The sequence below is a fragment of the Erpetoichthys calabaricus genome, chromosome 1 (assembly GCF_900747795.2).
Source record: "Erpetoichthys calabaricus chromosome 1, fErpCal1.3, whole genome shotgun sequence".
Taxonomy (NCBI): Eukaryota; Metazoa; Chordata; class Cladistia; order Polypteriformes; family Polypteridae; genus Erpetoichthys; species Erpetoichthys calabaricus.
This window is the reverse complement of record NC_041394.2, coordinates 321,092,916-321,119,254: the sequence shown is the minus strand read 5'-3', so window position 1 is coordinate 321,119,254 and position 26,339 is coordinate 321,092,916. Positions and strand designations below refer to the sequence as shown.

Genomic DNA, 26,339 nt, shown 5'->3' with positions numbered 1-26,339 from the left:
TTCTAGGTACAAATTCCTGGGGCCTCATGTAAAAACAGTGTGTATGAACAAAAATGTTGCATACACTTATTTCCACACATTTGGTATAAAGCCACACACTTTTTTTACAGCAGCCTCACACCATGTGTACACAAGTTTTGCAAATTGGCAGCACCCAGTGTCAAACCAGTGCTACTGTTTCTGTGTGGTCTAGGTTTTTTCACATTTGGATCAATGATGCGGGTTTATTAAATACACAGAAATTAATTGCGTATCATTTACAAATTTATTTCACATGATTGAAATCATTCAGTTTTAGCTATGAAGAAATCGCAAATTGAAGAATTAGAAGAGAGCACGCATTTAAATGACTGGCTTCTAAGTCAATTTCGATTTCCAAGAGCTATCCCCGTTGGAGCTCTGTGCTGAACTGGAGACAGGTTTACAAAGACAGACTGTGAGGAATTGTGCTCTACCTGCTTCTTTGCAAGTTCTGATCAGCCTCAGGTTTTTAGCCACAGGAGCTTTTCAATGTGAACTTGCTGACTGATTGGGTATTTTACAAACATCACTAAGTTTCGCCATGCTCGCTATATAGAATGGTATTATCCACTTGTCTTCCAGATATATAAGATTTCCTTACACTGTGGTTAAACTGGGAAAAATCAAAATGCAACTCGCAGCAACGTCCAGTTTTCCAAACATAACCAGAGCGGTCAAATGCACGCACATTGCTATTGCAATGGCACTTGACAACTTACATCAGCCATGGATGAATCACCAAAAGAATGAGCTGGCATTACATCATATATAGCAGGAAAGTCTATAAAAACGTCAACTCCGCACATTTGCAGGTGCAGCAAAAGGCAAGCAATCGTTTTAAGGATAATGAGTCACCTCAAAGAGCCATGTAAAGAGCAGAGAATTGATCCATTGTGGCGTTTGGTGCCAACACCACATTCTAAAGGTGCCTTCCAAGAATGAATTTATTTATGTAAACAGATGGCATTTCCACTCTATTAAATGTGCTGCTCTATAGTGCACAGAAAGTGTGCCGCCTTGTGCAAGCATATAGCATAATGCGACATAAAATCATGGCTTGCCCATACCTGAAGAGATGCAGAATGATGAACATGACCCACCAAATGATCAACCAAATCGGACAGTGCTACAAATTCATTTGAATGTAATTAGCAGAATGTAAAAACAAGTAATCAGATGCAACATTTTTTTTAACCAATTCATTTAATTTGTGATCAATATCACATAGTACAGCTCTTATATTCCTTAGTTCATTGGCCACATCTCTTACAGCATCCACTATGTCATTATGTGACTCCAGAACTGTGTCCTTGAGCACACAGCCAGATGATCGCCCAGTGTTTTCAGAGGAAGAGGTGTGTGTGCAGCCAGCGGCCGAAGATGTGCTGGGTGGCACAGCACCATCATCGCATACTTGGCATGGGGGTCAGCTTTTGTACATATTGTCTGAAACAGAATAAACAGACGGTGAGCTGTGACTCACATTTTCATGGCGACTTCGATAGCGGAATACTTTTTTTTATTTTGGGCATGGTGTGACTTTCAAGTGTGTCCACCCCAATGTATCACTCCATAATTTCCTTTTTTTTGTTTATACCAAAGTTTTTTTTGTTTATACCACTGCTTAAGCCAACAAACAGTACAATTTTCCTTGCCTCCTCTTAGCATTCGCTGAAATTATTCTTTTTTCCATGTGCTTTTGCCATTGTTTTTTAACAAAACACTGAACGGAAGGGGCTAGTTATATTGATTTGCATATTCAAATATGTGAAATTTGGGGAGGAGTCAGGGTGGGGCTGTAGGCACATGCACATGCATTAAATTTAACATTCATTGGGGTTTTTAAAGGGGAAGTATGTGAAACTTGGCGTATACCTAGATTTATGCATCTGGAATTTGTTGTGCATACGTACATTTCCAGTTTTGTCTATACACCAGGTCTTAATGTGAATTTTACACATGGCATTATACATGAGGCCCCTGGTCACTATCTGTGTGGAGTGGGGTTTATGGTTTTAAAGTTTGGGAGGAATACCCACACAGATAAAAAAAAAGACAGGACAACTCCATATAGGGATTTGATCTCATAACTCTCTGTGAAGCAGCATCATTTGCTACTGTGCAACAATGCTGTTCTCTACTATACCATACCATTCCATAATGCAATGTAAAAGCTGACTCACCTTGATAATTGATCAATCATGATCTGCTCCACAACTGCTTGCTTGCGTTTCTCTGCTGCTAATTCTTCCTAAAATGATTGGACCATCAAGAAAAGAAATGATACATGAAACTGATGTTTACATTATTAAAAAAAAAAAAAAAACAAGAAAAAGAACAAATTAAAGCTTCTGACAAAATTTATTTCACCCGTATCAATCCTGCGGTACATGACTTAATGAAAATATATTTAGATTTAATTTATATTTGATAGCCCTATCCAGGGTAGCTTCCGCTTTTGCATGTGATGCTTCAAGCCCCATGATTTTGAACCGGATTAAAAAAAATTCAATAATGAATGGATGGACATTTACACTTTCCTTCCAGGAGTCCTCAATACTCAGTCCTGGTGTAACTATTCATGTCTTGTTTCCACCACTTAACAAACTTAGATGGCAATTCCTTCTTTAATTTAAGTTTTATGTTTAATTAGTCACTTTTTTCAGTTATAGTTCTGTTGCAGATATGTGTCTCATTTTCTATAAATTTTGTCTGTATGCCAGCATCCTGACTATGATAAGCATTAAGCACATATGTGTTCTTAGCATAACATAACCTTCTTAAATACACCTCAGTATCATGGAGATTTGGAGCCTGTCTTCTAGCACTAAGTGCAAAGTAAGAACTAACCTTTCATGGGTACCAGTCCACCACTCTGGGTGGCTTGACCATGACAAAAAAAAATCGGGAGTGGTCTCCCTTAGTCTTTCTCATATACTCAGATATGAGGATGGATATTTGAGTAAACCGCAAGACAATGATTAGATTTTTATATTATGTACATTAAAGAACCATCAACAACAAATCAAAATTAATAATATATTGAACAATTATTATAAAAGTAAAGTTAAATAAATCGGATTCTGCAGCTGCATGAATAAAAGGTAAAGTACCACTTCCGGTTAGTAGAAATAGCCCAAAAGTTGATAGAAGTTGTATTGTAACTAATACTTGTATGCAAAATTTGGTTGACCTAAGTGAAAGTGTACTCAAGTTATGGTGTTTACATACACACATACACACTCAGACAGACAGACACATACACACAGACATAATTCCAAAAATGGTATTTTTGGACTCAGGCGGGTCTAAAGCGTCGAGATTCATCAAAATCTTGACATAAAATTTTTGGACAATTACAATACTTTCCCTATACTTCATATACGAGAAAGTAAAATGGGACAGAAAACAGTAAGTGTAATGGTGAGAGAATCAAATCCCGAAGTCCAGGTTGAAATGCAACTTCATTAACCATCACACCCCTATGTGACACCATGGATCACATAATTTGTATTTCTTGCCACTCAATCCAGCCTCAATCCACACCCACTGCTTCACAGGCCAAAAGTTGTATATCAAAAACTTGACATATTGTGAGAAAAACTCTGTATGAAATTTAATGTGAAAATTAAAGCTGTTTCATAAAAACAAAATAAATAGAGACTATGTTTTACAAATGCAGACATCAATTTAATGATGCATTGTGCTTGGTTAAAAAGTTGCAAAATGAATAATGCTGGATTCACCTTCTCAACAGTTCCAATTATTTCTTAAGGGAGAAATAGCCTTGCTATACATTTCTTCAATTATATGATACTCATTTTGGTCCATTTTAATGTTGTAAAGTAGGTATTTCCTGAAATACAATATTTCTATTATTACATATGATATGCATTAAAATGTGTATTATGCTACTCTTTAATTAATGGGTAGTGCAGGAGATTTTCAGACTACTGCCTCACATACACAATTTTAGTTCACAGTTCAAGTCATAAATAAAACTATTAATCCCATACACTTCAGGGTTGGGGAGACTGGAGCTTTGAATGCAATGCAGGAGCATACACTGGACAGACCACTAGTCCACTGGAAGGCCTGCTTGTGTACAAACCTACACAGAGTCACTTTAGAATATCCAATAAAAATAAAAAACATGAATATGGGATGTGGGAGAAAACAAAAAATAGACAAACTGATAAGAATGAGTAGATGCCACAAAAATAGTAACCAAGTGTGGGATGCAAACCTGGGAACCCAAAGCAGAGCTAACCATTGTGCTACCCATCAGTTTATTCCTAAATTGTGCTCTTCACTGAAGACAGAGAGTGTTAACACAGATTTACTAACATACAGTCAGGGTAGACAGCTATGCAGCATGTAAATACACAATCAGGCATACGGTATTTTTAATCAGCAAGACAGACATCTATAGACTTTGTCAAAAATTTAATTAAAATCATGCAAATTTAGGACAGAATAGAAAAAAAAACAATCTCTAGTTAATTGATTTCCTGAAGAAAATAAACATCTTTCATGGCCAAAGGCTTTTAAAATAAGCTAAAAGAGTTATGTCTCTTCTTGTTTCAAATTTTTGGGATAATCTCCTGCATTGTGTTATCTCTACTTCAAAATGGACCCCACTGCTGCACAATAGGGTGAGCAGAATCGCCTGGTACCAATATGGAAAGGAGGTTGGGTTTTAGTGTCTGAGGGCGGTGAGGTGGCTTACAAGGATTTCTTAATAGTCCTGTGCTGCTTGTTCTGCTTCTTATAACTATACTATACTGATCTACCTATTTAATCACTAGGCATCTGATCAAGCAGTTCTGAAAAGAACGTATATGACTGGTGGATAATAACATGCCTACTGCAATGTCTACACAATGAAGGTTAAGTAACATTAAATATATGGGACAAATAAAGGTTTTTTTTTTGCTTTTAAACAATAACTTGGGACATCTAATTTGAGGCTAGCATAGGGGAGTGCACTACAAAATGCAGGATATTTAGTCACCCTACTCCTTCTACTAGCTCTTCGCAGAATCACGTCATCATTTAAATCTACCACAATCATAGACTGAAAGATACTTTATTTTATGTGCTTTCAAATTTTCAACCTTTGGAAAACATTAACATGTATCCATAAACTTATGTATTTCCTGCTATCTATTTGAAGAAATGAAATATGTTTTCCCTGGAGATACGTACTGCTTCAAGCTTTCTCATGTTCTGCTGGAAGGTGTTGGATGGACTGGTGTAGCACTGCTGCAGAAAGGCTTTATCATCAACAGGCAGAATTTTACATTCCCCAGCCACAAAACCCTGCAATTAATGCACAAATTAAAAAAAAAAAAAAAAACACAATTACTACCACATTTCCTGCTGTCTTCATTTCAGGGCATAGTATCGAATGGAAAATTCACAATTGAATATAAACAAATTAGGTATTAAAGTTAGTGAATGAGCATATGAATGAAAGAAAATTAGTGGAGACAAAATAAAAAAGCAAAAAAATAGTGTAAGAAAGAAAGGTCAAGTAAAAAATATAATAAGGAAAAATTTGTGAGTAATCAAACATGGCATAAAGAGAAAGCAAGTAGTCAGTGAATGAGTGGAACAAAGAATGATTTCAAAGGATGGAGAAGGAAAAAAGCAAGTAGTAATTAAAAAAAAAATAAAGAAAAATTAGCAAGTCAGTAAACAAATAAAAGAAGGTAAATGAGAAATGCACAAATTAAAGAAAAAAGGGAAAACTGAAAACTTAGACAATATGTGAAAAACCAACGTGAAACGAGTGAATGAGAAAAAATGAATAGAAAAGCAAGCAAGTAAATGAATGAATGAATGAATAAATATGAATGCACAAGCAAAAATATGGAAAACAATAAATGGGTGTGTAAATAAATGATAAACAAAGTAAAAAGAAAAAATGAATAAACAAAAATAAAGTAAATGAGTGAGTAATCAAATGAATGAGCTACTACTGAAACATTCAAAGATGAGACAGCAAGCAACTAAATCAAAAGCAACTGAGATAAGAAATAAATAAAAAAAGCAGAAACAAATAAAAGACCCGTGAACATATGAATGAAAGAATTATTTGTTTAATTAAAAGATGAGTGTTGAAGTAAACAAAGAAACTGCAGCAGCATGTACTTACGGAAATGTGTAAAATACAAAAGGAAAAAATTTGATCAAGTGAATGAATAAATGAATGAATGAAACAAAGATAAGTGAGCAAGCAAAACAAATAAAATAGAAATGTAAAAGAATAAAAAACACAAGAAAAAGTGAGATAGTCATGAATGGCTGTATGAACAAATAAATTATTAAAATGAAAGGATGAGTGCGCAAGTACAAAAATTAATACAAAAGCAAATAAGTAAAATAAAATAAAGTAGTAGACAAAAATGAGAGGATGGGCAAATAGAGTAAACTAAAACAAAAACAGTGCCTAAGTAAGGAAAGAGCGGATGGGGGAAAAAAAAAAAAAATCACTGGATGAATATGCAAATAAAGTAAGAAGATAAAGGAATGCAAAAAAGAGCAAATACTGTAAAATCTCGCATATAATGCGTGCAATTTTCACTCATTTTACTTTGCTAAGAATCGGGGAGTGCATTACACACAAGACATAATTTTAAAGCAATAGTTTCTCACATAAATCAAAATAAGACCATCTTTTGTTGCATGCATCGTGCTGTCACCCTGTGTTTGCCCTCTCTGGCTACAGCTGCAGTGGCAGCTTGAGGTGGAGGGAAAGCACACAAAGCAATTGTTAATACATAAATCAACATTAAATGCCTATTGCTGGTTCGGTGGCCACTCTCACTGTGGGTTCACCATCTCTGGCTACAGCAGCAGCAATAACAGCTACATGGGGGCAACAGCTGCAGATGGAGGTTGCAGTGCGATGCAATCTGGTTCGTACCTCTTGTCATTGTAAGTGGCCGGGTCCACCCAGTTGAATGTTGCCATAGGCGCATCAACTATCAGCTGCAGACTGATCAGCTGATATTGGTACCACACCTTCGTTTTCGACCTTGACTTCCACATCACTTGCACCAAAAGTGGACTTTGACAAGTCACACTCCAATTCAAAATAATAAAATATACGCAAGACGTCGTCCACTGAGTATTTTACTTTATACATTCGCTTTGCTCTCTTGATGCCATTTTTGCCATTGTCTGTTCTCACGCACCTGCAGGGATTAGATGTCACAAGTCAACGAATCTAACATTCCTCCAAGCAAAGAGAGTCTACCTTTACCATAACTGTGAGTTTTTTTTTGACATTTACAGCTGATTATCTCCCTCACCCCTCCTGCCAACAAAAGTCAATATCTACCCTAAAATCTTTAAAAGTTAAGGGTGCGCAATACATATGAATTTCTTTTTTTACCTGAAACTTTTAATAATAATAATAATAATTCATTGGGCTAAATCAGCATGTGCATTACACACAAGTGCACATTATATGCAAGATTTTGAATGAAAGCAAAAGAGTATACAGGGTGTGTCAAAATTATGTTAACATTTGAATGGCGGAAACAATTTATTCACAAAACATACTTCATATGTGCAAGATGATTTACAGGAATGTCTCAACCTGTTTGCCATCATGTTCAACACACAAAAAACTAAGCAACAGTACCATTTATAGCCCAGACACACATTTAGTGGGGAATAGATGATACCACAGTCCATATTCTGTTCTTCATGTCATTGATATCACAAACTTTCCTGCTATACATGCACTCCTTCACCATGCTCCATAACCAGAAATCACAGGGTGTCAAATCAGAGTGTGGAGGCCATGGCAATGGTCCACCACGACCTATCCATCGACCCAGAAAGGTGTGGTCGAGATAAAAATAATCAACTTGTGTTAAAATAATTTTGACTCACCCTGTATTAGTGGACAAATAAACAAATAAACAAAAGGAAGTGAAAGGAAATAACAAACAACTAAAGAATGGACTGAAAGAACAAGACGAAAGGCAAAAGAAAGGCCGATTCTAAATTTCAAAACTAAAGATGATCCTCAGATCATAACATTCTACTTTTTCAGTTAACTTAACTCTTAATGTCCAGCCCTGGGTTCTGCAAAGAGGTCTTACCTGCTCTGGTTGAGAGACCGGCTCAGGCTGTGTGTCATTTTGGCCTTTAGCTCTCTGTGAATGCTGTTTATAGTTCATTTTCATTTCGGTTGCATATGCTTTATATTTGTCTTTGTACCTCTCTGAAGGTGCAGGCAAATTTTCTGGAATTGTCTTTTCTTCCCAGGGAGGAGGCTAAATAGAAACATTCACAGTAAGTACAGGAATTGGAGGTGTCAAAAACCAGAGATGATTCAAATTTACTTTATTAAGAGTAAGATGTTCACTAAACATGCAGAGATTGACAGAATGGCAAGAAATATTCTGTAAAAATGTGAATACAAAATACTAAAATCACTTCCATGAACAGTATGGTTTGGTATGTTTTCTGTTACTATCATTTAATTAATTCATTTATTCAATCATTTCTCAAGCCCACTTAATCCAGCACAGGGTTACAGCTAACCAGAACCTAACTCAGCAGCACTAGGCTGAAGGCAGGACCCAAATGTGGATAGGGTGCTAGTCCATTGACAGTACACGCCATTCACTGCCACCAATTAAATGACCACATTAAACTACAAAATAAATCACTTTAGATCAACAAATCTCAGTTTCAAAATTTTAAAGCCAGAAATCTGACATGACCCAATAATAAGGAACATATCACACCTATTACCACACATATTAAATCGTTTGGCTGCACTGGCCTCCATGTCGATGTAGAACTTTCTCCAAAGTTCTGCTACAATATTGTTAATTCCAGTGCTATAGATGCCATGTCATTGTTGTCCAGTTCTGCCTTATGGAACTCTCAGCGAGTGCTCATTTGTTTTCTGTTATGTTATAACCAGGGTTTCTTCCCTAGATTATGTTTAGTTTCATTTTTTGTGTTTTCTTTGCTTATTTTAAAGTATTATTTTTCCATGTGAACATTTTAATTATCAATTTTTGTTAATATTGTTCAGTTTATATATTATTTAGTTTCTGTATTCTCATATGTTCCTTGTGCTTTGTGAATAGAGGGAACCTCAAGAGGCAGGACCACCCTGATGTCACTGCTGAAGGACTGACTGCCTGCAGCCTTATATTCTGAAGTTAGCAGAGGATCCTGAAGGGGTAATTGAAGTTTAGATTTTTGCTTCTGTTTGGATTAGGACTTCATATTCAGACCTGCTTGTATCAGATTGCCTTTTCAGGCAAATCCTTTTGCATTGTTTTGCCATTTTTGTTCTTGTTTTATTGATACCAAAACAAATTCTTCTGTGCTAAAGATTCTTTGGGAACTTGTTTCTCAAGCCAAAGGTTGACTTTTTAATTTTTTTTTTTTTTTTTTTACACTTTTCATTTTCCTTAAGAGGTCTTTTGATATATTATGGTACATTTGAAGTAATTTGAACTTTCAAAGCATGTTCTTCATTAGACAGGCCAAAAGCCTGCCGGTGGAGTTGACTGGCCACCTAGGGGAAGGCCAAATAAAGGCAGGCTACGGAAGGCCCTGGCCTGGTTTTCTGGGCCTTATACCATTTTATATTCTAGGTCTTGAACCATTTTTCTATTTTGTGTGATGCTCCAATGCAACACCTTTGTTACACCAACTCTCCTCTTTTGTCCATCTGGGACTGTCCTTCAATGAATGCAAACTAATAACCATTAAGAATAATTTTTGCTCTACAATTTTATCCATAACCTTAAATTTTATAATATGACTCATCTGCACCAGTGCTGCTAGCATTGATTATACTGTACCACCAAGTTACCTCTCTACAGTACTGTCAGTTCATTTTTAGTTAAAAGCTCATCAACATCTGTTTCCTTATAAATTATCTTGTAATCTGCGATCTTACATTTCATCTTGTTACTTTGTGCTTGTGATGGTGATGTGCTAATGTGAAAGAGACTATATAAAATAACATAAACCTATATTCCTAAAACTATTTAAAGTACAATTTAATTGTTTACATGCAGTTTTTAAAATGCCCAATAGGCACTATTTTTGAACCCTCATATAATTTTAAATAAACAGATTTCAAATTTTGCATGATTATTTATACTTTATTTAAATATATTTAAACTAGGGGGCTCCGCCCCCAGCTCTCTTCACTCGTCCACCCCCAGGTTTGGTTTACTGGATATACAATTTAAAGAGATTGTTATTTTCATGGGAATTGTTACATATGGATTAATAAAGTATCTATCTATCTATCTATATGCATTATTTTCACTTTTGCTTTAAAATGTTTGTAAAAACAATACTTGTCCTTTATTTCCGGCCCCGGGTGTAGTTACAACTCTTGCTTGTCGCTTGTCATTGTTTTAAGAGATGGGAACAAGCTGAAGCTTTTCTCGTGGGACTTCAAATTGTCTTCTGAGAAGATCACTTCTCGTCTCCCTAGTCTCCCTCCCAAAGATTTTTTTTTTTTATAATACAGAAAAAGCACTTTAACATTTAAGAATGGATTTTGATACAGCATAACTCTTATTTATTATTGTTTATTTAATTTTATAGTGTAAATAAAATGGATGGTTAAAAGACAAACAAATTTGATAAATATTTGGATCAATGCACCCGTGCAAGACTTAAGTCTCTCATGTCCTAACCTACATTCCTAAAACTGTTTAATCCAGTTTAAAATGATGGCTAAACCAGAACCTTTCCTCATGAAATTAGGTGCAAGCAAAGGACCAACCCCATAGGGTACACACCAACAGTGCCAATTTAGATACCCCAATTAACCTAACACTCACATCTTTTTTGATGTAGGAGGGAAACCGAGGTGCCCAGAGAAAGTGCAAATGCTATATGGATGTAAACCGGGTATAGGATTTGACCCAGGGCATTTGATCTAGCAGGCAGCAGAACTAAATACTGCATCAACATGCCACTCCAATATATAAAGTATTGACAAGATTAATTTGGGTTTAGATAAGAACAGGTGTCATGCCTTTGAAACAAATTAATTAATTTTATCATAAACACAACACTTTGCACCAAGAAGATGAGTATCAAATAATTAACAGCTGGCAACCTCTACCATTGTTCATTGACAAATGTCTACCTGTTTCATGTACACAAAACAAGTTCTTCAATTTCACATTCTGTTTGTTAAAAAAAAAAATATTTAAAATAATATTATCTTTCCATTAGCTTTCAAACCCTTCTTTATCCATTACAGGATCATAAGAACAACACCAGACTCAAAGCCAGTGCTAGCCTACTGCAGGTACCCCGATCAAACACACACACACACACACACACACACACAGGGTGACCTGTACAGTTATCAATAAAACCAATGTCTCTGAAATTTGGGAGGAAAACCAGAATAAAGACACATCATTTAGAGCAAATGAAAAAAATCTACATAAAAACAGGAGGAAAATATAAAGTTCTACACAGACAGGGTCTAGCCATGAATCAACTTGGGAGCCGTGGGTCAGCAGTTCCTAACAATGTGCCACCATGGATACGAACGAATAAAAAAATCATTCTAAAAGAATCATACTTTAAAAAACACATTCATAACGTGTCAGCCACTCTTGCTTACCTGATGATTTTGAAAAGTAAGAGGAGTTTTGGAAATCGGGGAGCCCCAGCTTACAGTGGAGGAGGAATCTGGAGGCCCCAAGCGAAGAGGGCTTTTGCTGAGAGGTTCATACACAACATCCTGTGTGAACAAGAAGTTACAGGAAATTTCAAATGACCACTTTATCAACAGCAATAAAATTAAATTGTGTAACAAATACATGATGGTATACTCTGCTTATGAATGCAATGACAATTTTTTTCATGAATAAAAGTTATAAAGCTGGGGTAGCATGGTGACACAGTAGTTGGACTTTTTGCCCCATCCTGATTTTGAACCCAGCATGCAGCCCTTGACTGTATGGAGTTTGCACAATGTTGCTATATTTATGTTTGTTATCCTCTAGGTACTCCAGTTATCCCACCCACACCCACAAAGACATGCAGGTTAGGTTAAGTGGTGACTTTGAACTGGTCTTCTGTGCAATTGTTAGAGTGTGTGATGGACACTAAGAGGGACTGATGCCACATTGCTGGTTGCCTTTTCCCTTGCACACTGTTCTATCAAGATATAATCTGGCCCTCCAATGACCCTGAACCTCGAAACAGTTTTTCAAATGGGATTTGTAAGCATGTAAAAACTGAAATACACATTACTGCCATCTAGTGGAAACTCACATGAGGCAAGAAAAAAATATAAAAAAAATATGTTTGACATGACATACCTCATCCTCTGAATCACCAAGCTTTCCAAAATGTAATTCAGGTACACTGGAAAACAAAAAAAATAAAATAAAAAGCTAACCATATAGTACATATACCCAAATAATCATAGACTCACAATCACTTGAAAAACAAATGTGTATGTACACATGCCTAAAAAAACAAAATGTTAAATTCTCAAGACTGCTTAATCCAGCTCAAGGTTGAGGAGATAGGAACTGACCCCAGAAACATCAGATGCAAGACAGGAGCCAACTCTGGAAAGTTGTGCCATTCCACATGAGCATCCTACTAGGATCCTCCATTAGGCTTAAAAGTCAAGACAGAGGTAAAGAATTTAGGGGTAATTATTGACTCTGAAATGAATTTTAAATCACATATTAATCAGATTACTAGGACAGCATTTTTTTCATTTAAGAAATATAGCAAAAGTTAGATCCCTTATATATTTGCAAGATGCTGAAAAATTAGTTCACGCTTTTGTTTTCAGTCAACTAGACCACTGTAAAGCACTCCACTCAGGACCACCCAAGAAAGACATCAATCGACTGCAACTAGTGCAGAATGCAGCTGCTAGAACCTTAACTTGGAAAAGAAAATCTGAGCACATCTCTCCAGTTCTGATGTCACTACACTGGTTACCTGTGTCATTTAGAATCAACTTTAAAATACTGCTTATGGTTTACAAAGCCTTAAATAATCTCGCTCCATCCTATATTTTGGAATACCTGACACTTTACACTCCAAACTGTAACCTTAGATCTTCAAATGAGTGTCTGCTTATAATTCCAAGAGCTAAAAACTCACTATTTTAACATGGCTTTCTCATAGCTCCATTTTAGTCTAACCCTGATATTCTATATATGCATTGAATTATCATTTTCATCATGTCTCTGCAATCCATACTAAACCCTACTTTCTCTGCTGCTCTTTATCTAATTTTCTGTGCCACCACCACTTGATGAAGGCACCAGGCAGTCCCTAAATTGATGGATTGAAGGCCAGATATCCACATGACCACCATCATCAAATTCTTTTATGTGAAGCCTGAAAACTATGAGAGCTGATTGAGATCATTGATGCTAGGTAGAATGCCTAGTGGGGGCTGTGGGGGCTGGGTGGTCTCATGGCCTTGGAATCCCTGCAGATTTTGTTTGAGTTTTTTTTTTTTTGTTTGTTTTTTTCTGTCCTCCTAGCCATCGGATCTTACTTTAGTCTTTGTTACTTAGTATTGCCTAATCTTATTTTTACTTTTATGTTTTTATTTTTTTTATAAACTTTTCTTTCTTCATCTTGTAAACCAACTTGATCTACAGTATATCATTTGTATGAAAATGTGCTATATAAATAAATGTTGTTGTTGTTGTTGTACTATATTAGCAGTAGTAGTATTGCCACATTTACAGTATAAAATATCCACTAAAACTAGTCTATCTATATCACATACTACTGTATAATCCTACTTTTATATTACTATAGAATACAGTATATAACATATACAGGGGCTGAAAATATTTTGAATACCGACATGAACATATTTGGAGCTCAGATTAAAATACATCCAACTCACTGTCCACTTTTTCTTCTTCTCCACTTTCCAACTTACCACAAGGTTCTTTTTTTTGATTGACCCTGCGGTGTGCTGTTTGCAGCAACAATTGAACTGCAGGCTTAGGGTCAAATGTTTTAGTAGTTGTCTTGCAGAAATGAATATACATTAAAACAGACAAGCTGTTGTTGGACATGCTGCTTCTGTATGTTTTTGCTGATAATGTTTACTACTGAAACTAGCAGCACTGTGAGAGACAACAGCATTGTTTACTGAATACTGGCATACAAAACTGAACTGCTAGCATTGGCAATATTGAACAAATTATACACTGAGGAGGCAGACAGACGTTTCCCAGCTTGCTTCAGCTGCATCCATTCCCTCAAACCAGACTATCGTCTCAACAGAAAGGCAAGCATCAAATGTGTGAATTTTCTCACTGAAAATATTTTGTTTTCAAAAATGTGAATATCCCGCTTCTCCTTAGGACAAGTTGATGAATCAAAGATCAAAAAATTGTCACATACATTTAACAATTAATGCTCTTAACAGATTCAATTTTCCCTGTCAGTATAAGCATGAGGAGGTGCCACTGACCTGTACTGACCACTTGCTTCAAGTAAAAGTGTGATCTACCTCACCACTACCATGAGCTCAGCTTTAAATTATTCATTCGTGAGCTGCTCATGCTGAAGTTCAATTAATGTTTGTTGCAAAATAGTGCCAATATCTAGCAAGTTTGATCAAAAGCAGTAAAAAGGTTCTGTATAGTTTTCTTGCATGTCTAGAACTAATGACACCTAATCTCAAATTGCTGCTAAAAGCCTACAGATTTTACTTAGTGCTTCCTTCTCTGATCTGTTGATGTTCTCTGATCCACCAAAGAGAATTCCCAAGAATTTATTTTCACAACAGCAGAGCTGCTTGCAGTAGCAATTGCACACATAATTTGTTAGCCAACCACATTAGTGTGATAAGCAGTCCTAACGTTAACACCAAGCCTCTTCAACAGTATAAGGTCTTGTATGAAATCAGGAATGGGTCATGAAAGTTTAACTTCATGGAAAGTGAGGAAGTACTAGGGTGTTGTACTGTATTAGCCATTATGGATGTAATAAGAAGTTTAGCAGAATGACACCTTTTATTGGCCAACTAGAAAAATTACAATATGCAAGCTTTCAAAGCAACTCAGGCCTCTTTTTCAGGCAAGCTGTAATAAGAAAGTAGAAAGACAGGTTTAAATTGTTCCTCATTTAGTTTGTATTTCCAGTGTTCAAAAAGCATGCTCGATTCTCCATCATTTTTCTCTCTTTCCATTGCATCATTTTGCTGGCAACGAGGCAGCATCTCTTTTAAGGTCTTTCTAAAGTTTATGTTTATTGAAAACTGTGTGACTAACATTTTTAGCTCCTATATAGTATACTTTTTTGTCAACAAGGGCTGTGTTTGCACCACACTTCACTGTGCTCAGCAATGGCCTCTAATCAGGAAATATCCTCCAACTACTTCTTGCTTTTTTTTCATCTGAATTTTTATAGCAGGAGTTGAGGCACTGTAAAAATCAAGCAGTGGTTTCTGTTATGACTTTTTTGCATCACCGGGCTATGAATGAAAAAATCACCGGCAGCATTTGCTCAGGAATACGCCATCCTACTCATGGTGCTGGAAATAGAAGTGTCTGTGTGCCAAATTTACAGTAAATGAAAATAAACTCCGGTCACGGCTCTGTGCAAAAAGAAGTCTCATCAACTAATATTGCATTGTTTAATTCGAGATCTCTTAATGGCAAAGCATTGGTGCTGTCTGAATTTATCACTGACACCAAACTTGATATGCTGTGTTTAACAGAGACTTGGTAAAAACCAAATGAATTTAAGTCTCTCACGGAGGCGACACCACTTGGTTATACTTTCTTCAGAGAGCCTCATAGCTCAAGACAAGGCGGAGGACTTACAGTAATTGTCAGAGTGGAGTTAAACATCAAAAGAATCCCAATTGACTGTCCGTTGTCTTTCGAGTGTTTCGCTCTTAAACTAATAATGGAATCAGGTTCTGTCTTACTCATTGTTCTTTATCGTCCTCCAAAATACAATGCATCCTTCTTACCTGATCTGACTGAACTATTAACCCACATAAGTTCCTTTTCCCAGAGAGTCATTCTTCTTGGTGATTTCAACATACATATTGACATCCCCACATCTAAACTGAGAAATGAATTCCTATCCTTACTGGACTGTTTTGATTTGACACAACATGTTGATTTTCCCACCCATTCTGGTGGTCATATATTGGATCTGATCTGTACATCTGGACTATCTGTTGCCAATGTGAATTTCCCCTTGGGATTAATAAAGTATCTATCTATCTAACACTTACAGCACTGATTTGGGACACTCTGACCATAAAGCAGTACTTTTCACTATCTGATTACCTCTCCCTCCTCTTACCTGCAAATGACAAATTTCTTACAGAAACCTTAAAAATATCTGTCCCTCTACCCTTTCTGGATCCATTTCTAATCTTTTACTGTCTTCACCTATTCCATCAACACTAGATAGTCTTGTCGACCCCTATAACACAGCCATTCATTCAGCACTCGATAAAACAGCTCCTTTAAAACATAAGGAGGTTTCCTTTAAGCATTCAGCTCCTTGGTATAATTCAGAACTGCGATCTATGAAAGCAGCTGGCCGACAACTTGAGAGAATGTCACATAAGACTGGCCTCACCGTGCACATACAGGCTTTCTCTGACCACCAAAGAACTTACAGAGAAGCACTACCTGCTGCCAAGAACACCCATTATGGCAGAATAATAGAAAGTGGCCACGATAACCCAAGGGTTTTGTTCTCTGTAGTTAATAAACTACTCAAACCCGCATCTGGCCCAACTACCTCTTCTACTGAAGTCTGTGAGAAATTCCTCCACTCATTCCATAACAAAATTAAAGATCTAAATAATTCAACTAACATAAATACGTCATCTGTTTATATCTTGCCCTGTTTTCCCACTCCATCCAGCTCCTTCTCTAAGTTCTCACCAGTCACATCTGCGTCTGTTAATAACCTGCTTTGTAAGATGAGGCTGACTACTTGTGTACTGGACCCCATCCCAACCGCACTACTTAAATCCTGCCTTCATGCCATAATCCCAACTATTACAACAATAATAAACTCATCCCTTGACACTGGCTTTGTGCGGCTCACTTTTAAAATCGCTTCTGTAACCCAAAGTTAAAAAAGTCTGGTCTTGATGCTGAAAATCTTAACAATTTTAGGCCTATTTCCCACTTACATTTTCTGTCAAAAGTTCTTGAGCATGTTGTAGCTTCCCAACTCACCAACTACTTAACTTCTAATAATTTGATGGAACCCTTTCAGTCTGGTTTCAGGGCGCGGCACAGCTGTGAAACTGCTCTTCTTCGGGTAACCAATGATTTGCTTATGGCAGCAGACTCTGGACAAACCAGCATATTAATTCTGTTAGACCTCAGTGCAGCATTTGACACTGTCAGACATGACATTCTACTGTCCAGAATGGAGAGCATGCTGGGCATCTCTGGCACTGCCCTCCAGTGCCTCAAGTCCTATCTGACTGATAGGCAAGAGTTTGTTAGTCTTGGCAACAGCAGGTCCAGCTCAGCATCAGTCACACAAGGAGTTCCACAGGGCTCTGTCCTCGGTCCTCTGCTTTTCTGTATTTATATGTTTCCCCTTGGCCATATTATTCGTAGCTTTGGACTGGGTTATCATTTTTATGCAGACGATACTCAACACTATTCCAATGTTAAAAGTGAAACTTCATCAGAGCTTTCTCAGCTCACAACTTGCCTCAGTAAAATTAAAACCTGGATGGAGCAGAACTCTTTAAAATTAAATTGCAAAAAAACTGAACTCCTGCAAATTGGGACTAAAGTGCAACTTAATAAAATGAGCTTCTTCCCAGTCAATCTTGGCGGTGATCTCATCAAACCTGCCTCTACTGCAAAGAATATTGGTGTCAGTTTTGATTCCTCCCTTTCTTATTCCGCCTACATAAATCACATTAAGCAACATTCTTACTTTCACCTCCATAACATATCACGTGTTCACTCCTTCCTCTCCTTTTCTAATGCTGAAAAACTTGTCCATGCTTTTATCACATCCCACATCGATTATTGTAATTCCCTACTGGCAGGTGTCCCTTCTAATCTTATATCACAGCTCCAGCTTATTCAAAACTCGGCTGCAAGAGTCTTTACTCGAACCAGCAGCAGCGAGCATATCACACCCTTCCTGCTTTGCCTTCACTGGCTCCCTGTGTCTTACAGAATCAAATATAAAATTCTACTAATAACCTACAAAACCTTAAACGACCTTGCGCCAAACTATATCAGTGACCTTCTCCATCACTATATGCCTGTCCGCCCACGAAGGTCCTCTGATTCTGGCAATCTTGTTGTGCCCCACACTAATCTACACTCCATGGGTGACAGGGCCTTCAGCTGTATAGCGCCCAGACTCTGGAATGACCTACCGAAATTAATCAGGTCAGCTGACTCCATGAATTGTTTTAAAAAACAACTCAAAACTCATCCGTTCAGGAAGGCTTTTAGCTCTACTTAACTTTATTACCCTTCTTTCAGTTTACCTCTATGTCAGGATGCTCATGTAACCTATGTGTGTGTGTGTGTGCTAGACCATCAATTATGTTGTCTGTTAGGCTTTTCTCTGAATTTACTATCTTACTCTTCTTTGTTTATTTATCTGGTTTAGTACAATGCTATATACTGTATACCCTGCCGTTCTTTCTTAAACTCTGTGAAGTGCCTTGAGCATGGGAAAGGCGCTATATAAATAAAATGTATTATTATTATTATTATTATCTGTTTTGATATGATGTGTTTGTTGAAAAGAAAGAGCTGAAAGAAAAACTTTTCTGGGGAAAAAACACATACCCGCCAACAGACTAAAAATTGTATAAAACATTAGTGAATCATTTGTTTTCCACTAAAATCTTTCCTCATCACCTGGCTTTCCCTCTCTGACTCGATTTACAGAGTGTGAAAGCTGTTGCACTGTGTTGACCCTTTTAAAGCACTGCCATGCTCTTTTCACTTGCAAAATTACAGTTTAAACATGAAAACAACAAATTAAAGGAAACGTAAAATTCACAAGATGTTCTCAAAGTACATAAGCTCCAAAAATAACAAGAAACCTAGGAGAGAGCAAAGTAGACATTTTTAAATAAAATTAATCACCCCAGAATACTGCAGGTAGAATGCCTACTGCATCTGGGATATTGTCAGAAAACAGCTGGAAACGTTTGCACCAAATTAAGGAAACACAAAATAATTATTGATAACAGTACTGAATACCTTTAGTAAGCCATTCCTTTTCCATTTACCTCACTCGTAAATTATTAAAGACGTCTTGTGTTTTCAGCCTCCACAATGTTAAACAGGTACGCATTTGCACAGTTTTGACAGAAAAACCTCTTGAAATTTTATTATTTTGCTACACGTGCATATTTGTGTACCTCTTACAGTATGTCAACCTCTGACTATTTGCTGTAATTGGCTTCAGCAATTTTAATCAAGCGGAGCGGAGGTCTCTACTCTTTTAATTTATGCTATGCCACCTTCTCAATCAGTTTGCAGAAATACATGAACCCCAATAACTCTGCAGACGTTGCTGGTAGCCAAAGTTTTTGCTTCACCAGCATCTATAGTGTCATAAGCTTTCAATGAAGACCAAGTTCAAGGTTCTAGCTCCACTGGTTAACAAGTAATTGTTAGACAGACAGACAGACACAGACAGGCAGATCCACTCGTTTGACTTTGTGACGAATGAGCAATTCCACACAGTCCCGAATGAGGCACATTACCTGCATTATGAGGGACTGTCAGTTACAGCACTATGGCCATGTGGCGTGACTCCCCGAGGGTCATCCAGCTCGCAAGATCCTCATTGTTGAGGACCCGAGAACGGGACCAGGCCAAGGGGACGTAATACCTGGCTGCGGCAGATAGAGGGTCATTTCCAGAGGGTAGGACGAGATTGCGTGTCTGACTGGGGGTGTGCCAACCAGAATCCCGAGCTGTTAAATGCATATGGCAACGCGCTATACTGGTGCATGCTCACCAGTCTGACCTGACCATCAACCCCAGGGAACTGCTGTTGCCTTATGAGAACTGTTGTCCCAACATTGGCACTGGTTTTTGTGTTGTTCCCCTTTCCCCGATACACCATATAGCTTATATAATATATTAATTTGGGCCAATATCAATGCACATGCAAAATTTCATGAAAATCATTTCAGACGATTTTGCGTGACTGGTGAATAAAAAATTGACATGCAAATATCTTACAATATTTTTTATACAGACTTTCAGTTGCTCATTAAAAATTATAAATATAATGGGCCCAACAATTAAATGCTTTTTACTTACTCATTTGGTCGAGGGCCACGACTTGCTCTGGAATTTGCCTGCCAGCCCTGTAAAGAATAATAATGTTTTTAAAAGGTTTTCATTATAAATACTATAGAAATCCAATTATCAGACTCATTCAGCAATGAAATATTCTACCTAAAAATGCTGGCAAAGCTCCCTATGTTCAAAATTACCCAGAAAGGTAATGTTAAATGAATTAATTACTTTTAAAAAGTGCCCATTTTTCCTTTTAGTATAAGATGCATCATTTTAACTTTTTTAATCCTTAACATTTTTGAGGAATCGAGGTTTAAAAGATTAAACTCCAATGCAATTTGAACTCAGCTGCAACAACCATATCATCCCATGAACGGCTGTATTGCATTCACTTCCTGTTTAATATCAATAATCAAATCATCTTTACAACTCTGCTACAGATTAAGATGCTTGCAGATTCCAGTAGCCCAGAATACCTGTCATCAATCCTTACCCCACATAACCCAAAAATGTTCAGTTTTTTCCGGTAACAAAACAAACAAGTCTCAGTGAACACTTGCTTAACTTTGCAGCTCCTGTTCTGTAAAAATGTCTCCCTATAACATCTGTAAGGCTCCAGTAGTCATAATGTTCAAACTGAGGATGAAGATGTATTACCAATTCTACTGTTCTGGGATCCATTTCACTGAACTAACAGGGAGTCCTCCGGGTTGTCGATTAATACTTAATAGTTTCCATTGACTCCTAGACACACTCAGGTCATTAAGTTACTTTCAAAGCCACTTTTGTTTAACGGTGCCTTTTAAATATTCGTTATAGTAATAATTTCATGGTAAAATATTTGAAGTCTCTGTTTTGATATCTGGCATTCATGAGCCATGCATAAAGTCCAAGTTTTTTCTTTCCGTCTCTCCTTATTTCATCTTCATCAAGTCATTTTGAGGTATTGCCCTTGAGTTAATCAGATAAAGTAAGAGTGTGTTAAAGCCCTGCAATTTGTTTGGTGTTCCTAGTGTACTTTCAGTTCTGTGCATAAACATGTCCTGTGAGGGCCTGGTATCCTAATGAGGGCAGATTTCTTGTACCCAGCGCTGCCAGGATGGAATGATTAAAACATCCCTAAATTGGGTTAGGCAGGTTAGAGAATGGATGGATGGATATATTCTTGATTATTTTTCTGTTACCATATGATAATCTCTGCTTTAAAAGTCAGCATCAAAATTGTTTATAATAATTTTCTTATTTGCTGATTGCATCAAACAATAATAAAGGCCCTAACTAAATAAAATGATGATTTTCAGTTATTCTCCACCATTCAACGCACTACTGAGTTTCAGCCAAGCCTGAAGCAAAGCTTGGTGATAAGCCTTTTAGATTAATAAATAACATCAGTTTATTGCACTTGCCATAATAAAAAGTATGCATAGTGGGAACCTGCTGAGAAGCCGGTATCCTGGATAGGCAATCAGAAGAGAGTGTCTGTATAAACAGCACACGTTGTTATGTACTTTAATTGGAAACAATCTTTCTTACATCCATCCACCCACCCATCCATCCATCCAAAGCCTCTCTCAACAACATTAAATGTAAGGCTGCAATCAATCCTGAACTGTACGCCACTGGCCCGTCCATCGCACCCACACTGGGCTATTCGTCAGCTGCTAATTAACATGACTTGCAGTAATTATTAAGTGCTATGCAATTTCAAAAGAAGTACATAAAACATTAAAGAAGAATTAATGCATTCTGCAAAGGCCGTTTCAGCCCCATGTCTCTCTGTACTCTGTGACATCACGGTAAAAGCAGTTCACAATAATTTGGCATCAGTATATACAGTGCATCCAGAAAGTATTCACAGCGCATCACTTTTTCCACCTTTTGTTATGTTACAGCCTTATTCCAAAATGGATTAAATTCATTTTTTTTCCTCAGAATTCTACACACAACACCCCATAATGACAACGTGAAAAAAGTTTACTTGAGGTTTTTGCAAATTTATTAAAAATAAAAAAACTGAGAAATCACATGTATATAAGTATTCACAGCCACAGCCTCAATACTTTGTCGATGCACCTTTGGCAGCAATTACAGCCTCAAGTCTTTTTGAATATGATGCCACAAGCTTGGCACACCTATCCTTGGCCAGTTTCGCCCATTCCTCTTTGCAGCACCTCTCAAGCTCCATCAGGTTGGATGGGAAGTGTCGGTGCACAGCCATTTTAAGATCTCTCCAGAGACGTTCAATCGGATTCAAGTCTGGGCTCCGGCTGGGCCACTCAAGGACATTCACAGAATGTTGTCCTGAAGCCACTCCTTTGATATCTTGGCTGTGTGCTTAGGGTCGTTGTCCTGCTGAAAGATGAACCGTCGCCCCAGTCTGAGGTCAAGAGCGCTCTGGAGCAGGTTTTCATCCAGGATGTCTCTGTACATTGCTGCAGTCATCTTTCCCTTTATCCTGACTAATCTCCCAGTCCCTGCCGCTGAAAAACATCCCCACAGCATAATGCTTCCACCACCATGCTTCACTGTAGGGATGGTGCCAGGTTTCCTCCAAACGTGACACCTGGCATTCACACCAAAGAGTTCAATCTTTGTCTCATCAGACCAGAGAATTTTCTTTCTCATGGTCTGAGAGTCCTTCAGGTGGGCTGCCATGTGCCTGTTACTAAGGAGTGGCTTCCGTCTGGGCACTCTACCATACAGGCCTGATTGGTGGATTGCTGCAGAGATGGTTGTCCTTCTGGAAGGTTCTCCTCTCTCCACAGAGGACCTCTCGAGCTCTGACAGAGTGACCATTGGGTTCTTGGTCACCTCCCTGACTAAGGCCCTTCTCCCCCGATCGCTCAGTTTACATGGCCGGCCAGCTCTAGGGAGAGTCCTGGTGGTTTCGAACTTCTTCCACTTACAGATGATGGAGGACACTGTGCTCATTGGGGCCTTCAAAGCAGCAGAAATTTTTCTGTAACCTTCCCCAGATATGTGCCTCGAGACAATCCTGTCTCGGAGGTCTACAGACAATTCCTTTGACTTCATGCTTGGTTTGTGCTCTGACATGAACTGTCAACTGTGGGACCTTACAGTGGGTACGGAAAGTATTCAGACCCCCTTCAATTTTTCACTCTTTGTTATATTGCAGCCATTTGCTAAAATCATTTAAATTAATTTTTTTCCTCATTAATGTACACACAGCACCCCATATTGCCAAACAAAAAAAAGAATTTTTGAAATTGTTGCAGATTTATTAAAAAAGAAAAACTGAAATATCACATGGTCCTAAGTATTCAGACCCTTTGCTGTGACACTCATATATTTAACTCAGGTGCTTTCCATTTCTTCTGATCATCCTTGAGATCACCTTCATTTGAGTCCAGCTGTGTTTGATTATACTGATTGGACTTGATTAGGAAAGCCACACACCTGTCTATATAAGACATTACAGCTCACAATGCATGTCAGAGCAAATGAGAATCATGAGGTCAAAGGAACTGCCTGAAGAGCTCAGAGACAGAATTGTGGCAAGGCACAGATCTGGCCAAGGTTACAAAAAAATTTCTGCTGCACTTAAGGTTCCCAAGAGCACAGTGGCCTCCATAATCCTTAAATGGAAGACGTTTGGGACAACCAGAACCCTTCCTAGAGCTGGCCGTCCGGCCAAGCTGAGCTACCGGGGGAGAAGAGCCTTGGTGAGAGAGGTAAAGAAGAACCCAAAGATCACTTTGGCTGAGCTCCAGAGATGCAGCCAGGAGATGGGATAAAGTTGTAGAAAGTCAACCATCACTGCAGCCCTCCACCAGTCAGGGCTTTATGGCAGAGTGCCCTGTCGGAAGCCTCTCCTCAGTGCAAGACACATGACAGCCCGCATGGAGTTTGCTAAAAGACACCTGAAGGACTCTGAGATGGTGAGGAATAAGATTCTCTGGTCTGATGAGACCAAGATAGAACTTTTTGGCCTTAATTCTAAGCAGTATGTGTGGAGACAACCAGGCACTGCTCATCACTTGTCCAATACAGTCCCCACAGTGAAGCATGGCGGTGGCAGCATCATGCTGTGGGGGTGTTTTTCAGCTGCAGGGACAGGACGACTGGTTGCAATTGAGGGAAAGATGAATGCGGCCAAGTACAGGGATATCCTGGACAAAAACCTTCTCCACAGTGCTAAGGACCTCAGACTGGGCCGAAGGTTTACCTTCCAACAAGACAATGACCCTAAGCACACAGCTAAAATAACGAAGGAGTGGCTTCACAACAACTCTGTGACTGTTCTTGAATGGCCCAGCCAGAGCCCTGACTTAAACCCAATTGAGCATCTCTGGAGAGACCTAAAAATGGCTGTCCACCAACGTTTACCATCCAACCTGACAGAACTGGAGAGGATCTGCAAGGAGGAATGGCAGAGGATCCCCAAATCCAGGTGTGAAAAACTTGTTGCATCTTTCCCAAGAAGACTCATGGCTGTATTAGCTCAAAAGGGTGCTTCTACTAAATACTGAGCAAAGGGTCTGAATACTTAGGACCATGTGATATTTCAGTTTTTCTTTTTTAATAAATCTGCAACAATTTCAAAAATTATTTTTTTTGTCTGTCAATATGGGGTGCTGTGTGTACATTAATGAGGAAAAAAATTAATTTAAATGATTTTAGCAAATGGCTGCAATATAACAAAGAGTGAAAAATTGAAGGGGGTCTGAATACTTTCTGTACCCACTGTATATAGACAGGTGTGAGCCTTTCCAAATCATGTCCAATCAACTGAATTTACCACAGGTGGACTCCAATGAAGCTGCAGAAACATCTCAAGGATGATCAGGGGAAACAGGATGCACCTGAGCTCAATTTCGACCTTCACGGCAAAGGCTGTGAATACTTATGTACATGTGCTTTCTCAATTTTTTTATTTTTAATAAATTTGCAAAAACCTCAAGTAAACTTTTTTCATGTTGTCATTATGGGGTATTGTGTGTTGAATTCTGAGGAAAAAAATTAATTTAATCCATTTTGGAATAAGGCTTTAACATAACAAAATGTGGAAAAAGTGATGAATAAAAGCGCTGTGAATAATGTCCGGATGCACTGTAATTAAGGACGATTCAAGAATTTGTTCCGAATATTTGGCACGGACATTTTTTTTTTCCTACTCAGGCTGCGTAACTATTTTGTGTACAGTATTTCAGAGAACATAAAGTAGTTAGACATTTGTAAAGAAGTGCCAGCTGACAGATCAGTACCTGAAGACGCCAATGCGGCCTTAAATCCCCCCTCTTCAGAACGTCTTACCTGTGCCTTTGACTCTCTCCGGGGGGTTGCTGTAGTGCCACGGATTGTTAAATTCATTTTAAAGTATGGGTCGTCACAGGATGAGAAGTAGAATCATATCACGGTAGGTTTTCTTTCTGAGATAGCTTACTTTGCCATTAGTTGTAAACGTGCTGCCCAAGTTTAAAAAACAAAAGCGTGCCAGTCGTAAAATATATTCTTTTAAAAGCGAATACTCTTGCTCAGAAATCCTTAAAAGGCGTTCTAAAGTACAAAAAGGGTCCTACAGACTACTGCGTTGCTTCTATTTACCAAACGAGCGCCAGTGTCTCCTGTGGCAGAAAAGCCTAAGTAGAAAACTCTGCTTGAAGTGTTTTGCCACAGGAGCGCCTCCTTCTACGCTTCCTTGGTGCCATGGAAACGCTTCCGGTCTACGGCGAAGGCATGCGAGCGCGTGCGCAAGTGGATGCATATTATGTGAAGACCGTTGATGACTTGCGGTTACTTTTGGTTTTTATAGATGAATGTTTCTGCATTTTATAATGAATGATATTATTTCTTAAAATGACGCAAACGAATTTTTGAGTAAATTAATGCAAACTGTTCGACAACGTTTATTGTCAATTCCTTAACGTAAGTAATCCATAAAAGGAGGAAATCAGGAAAGGGGAAAGAAAAAAAGCAAATGGTTATGTGTTAGGTAACTGTTATTTGTTTATGTATTTGTATTTTAATTGCAGTGGGTCGCACGATTGCTGT

The 26,339-nt window shown here is 38.0% G+C and overlaps 1 protein-coding gene across 2 annotated transcripts in view; it reads right to left on the bottom strand.

Moving 5' to 3' along the window:
- Window positions 1-25,983, bottom strand: part of caps2 (calcyphosine 2) — a 62,106-nt gene extending 36,123 nt beyond the window's left edge. Inside the window, exons 1-7 of one of the 2 annotated variants that reach the window (XM_028818420.2) lie at window positions 25,602-25,983; window positions 20,349-20,395; window positions 12,372-12,417; window positions 11,669-11,788; window positions 8,142-8,315; window positions 5,230-5,343; window positions 2,205-2,272 (exon numbers count right to left, since the gene is read on the bottom strand). In XM_028818420.2, the coding sequence (XP_028674253.1) occupies window positions 2,205-2,272; window positions 5,230-5,343; window positions 8,142-8,315; window positions 11,669-11,788; window positions 12,372-12,417; window positions 20,349-20,395; window positions 25,602-25,658 (626 nt within the window). In that variant the 5' untranslated portion in view covers window positions 25,659-25,983. Of the gene's footprint in view, window positions 1-2,204; window positions 2,273-5,229; window positions 5,344-8,141; window positions 8,316-11,668; window positions 11,789-12,371; window positions 12,418-20,348; window positions 20,400-25,601 lie in introns of those variants that run through there. The other variant, XM_051920036.1, reaches the window with a different exon arrangement.
- Between the last annotated feature and the right edge of the window lie 356 nt (window positions 25,984-26,339).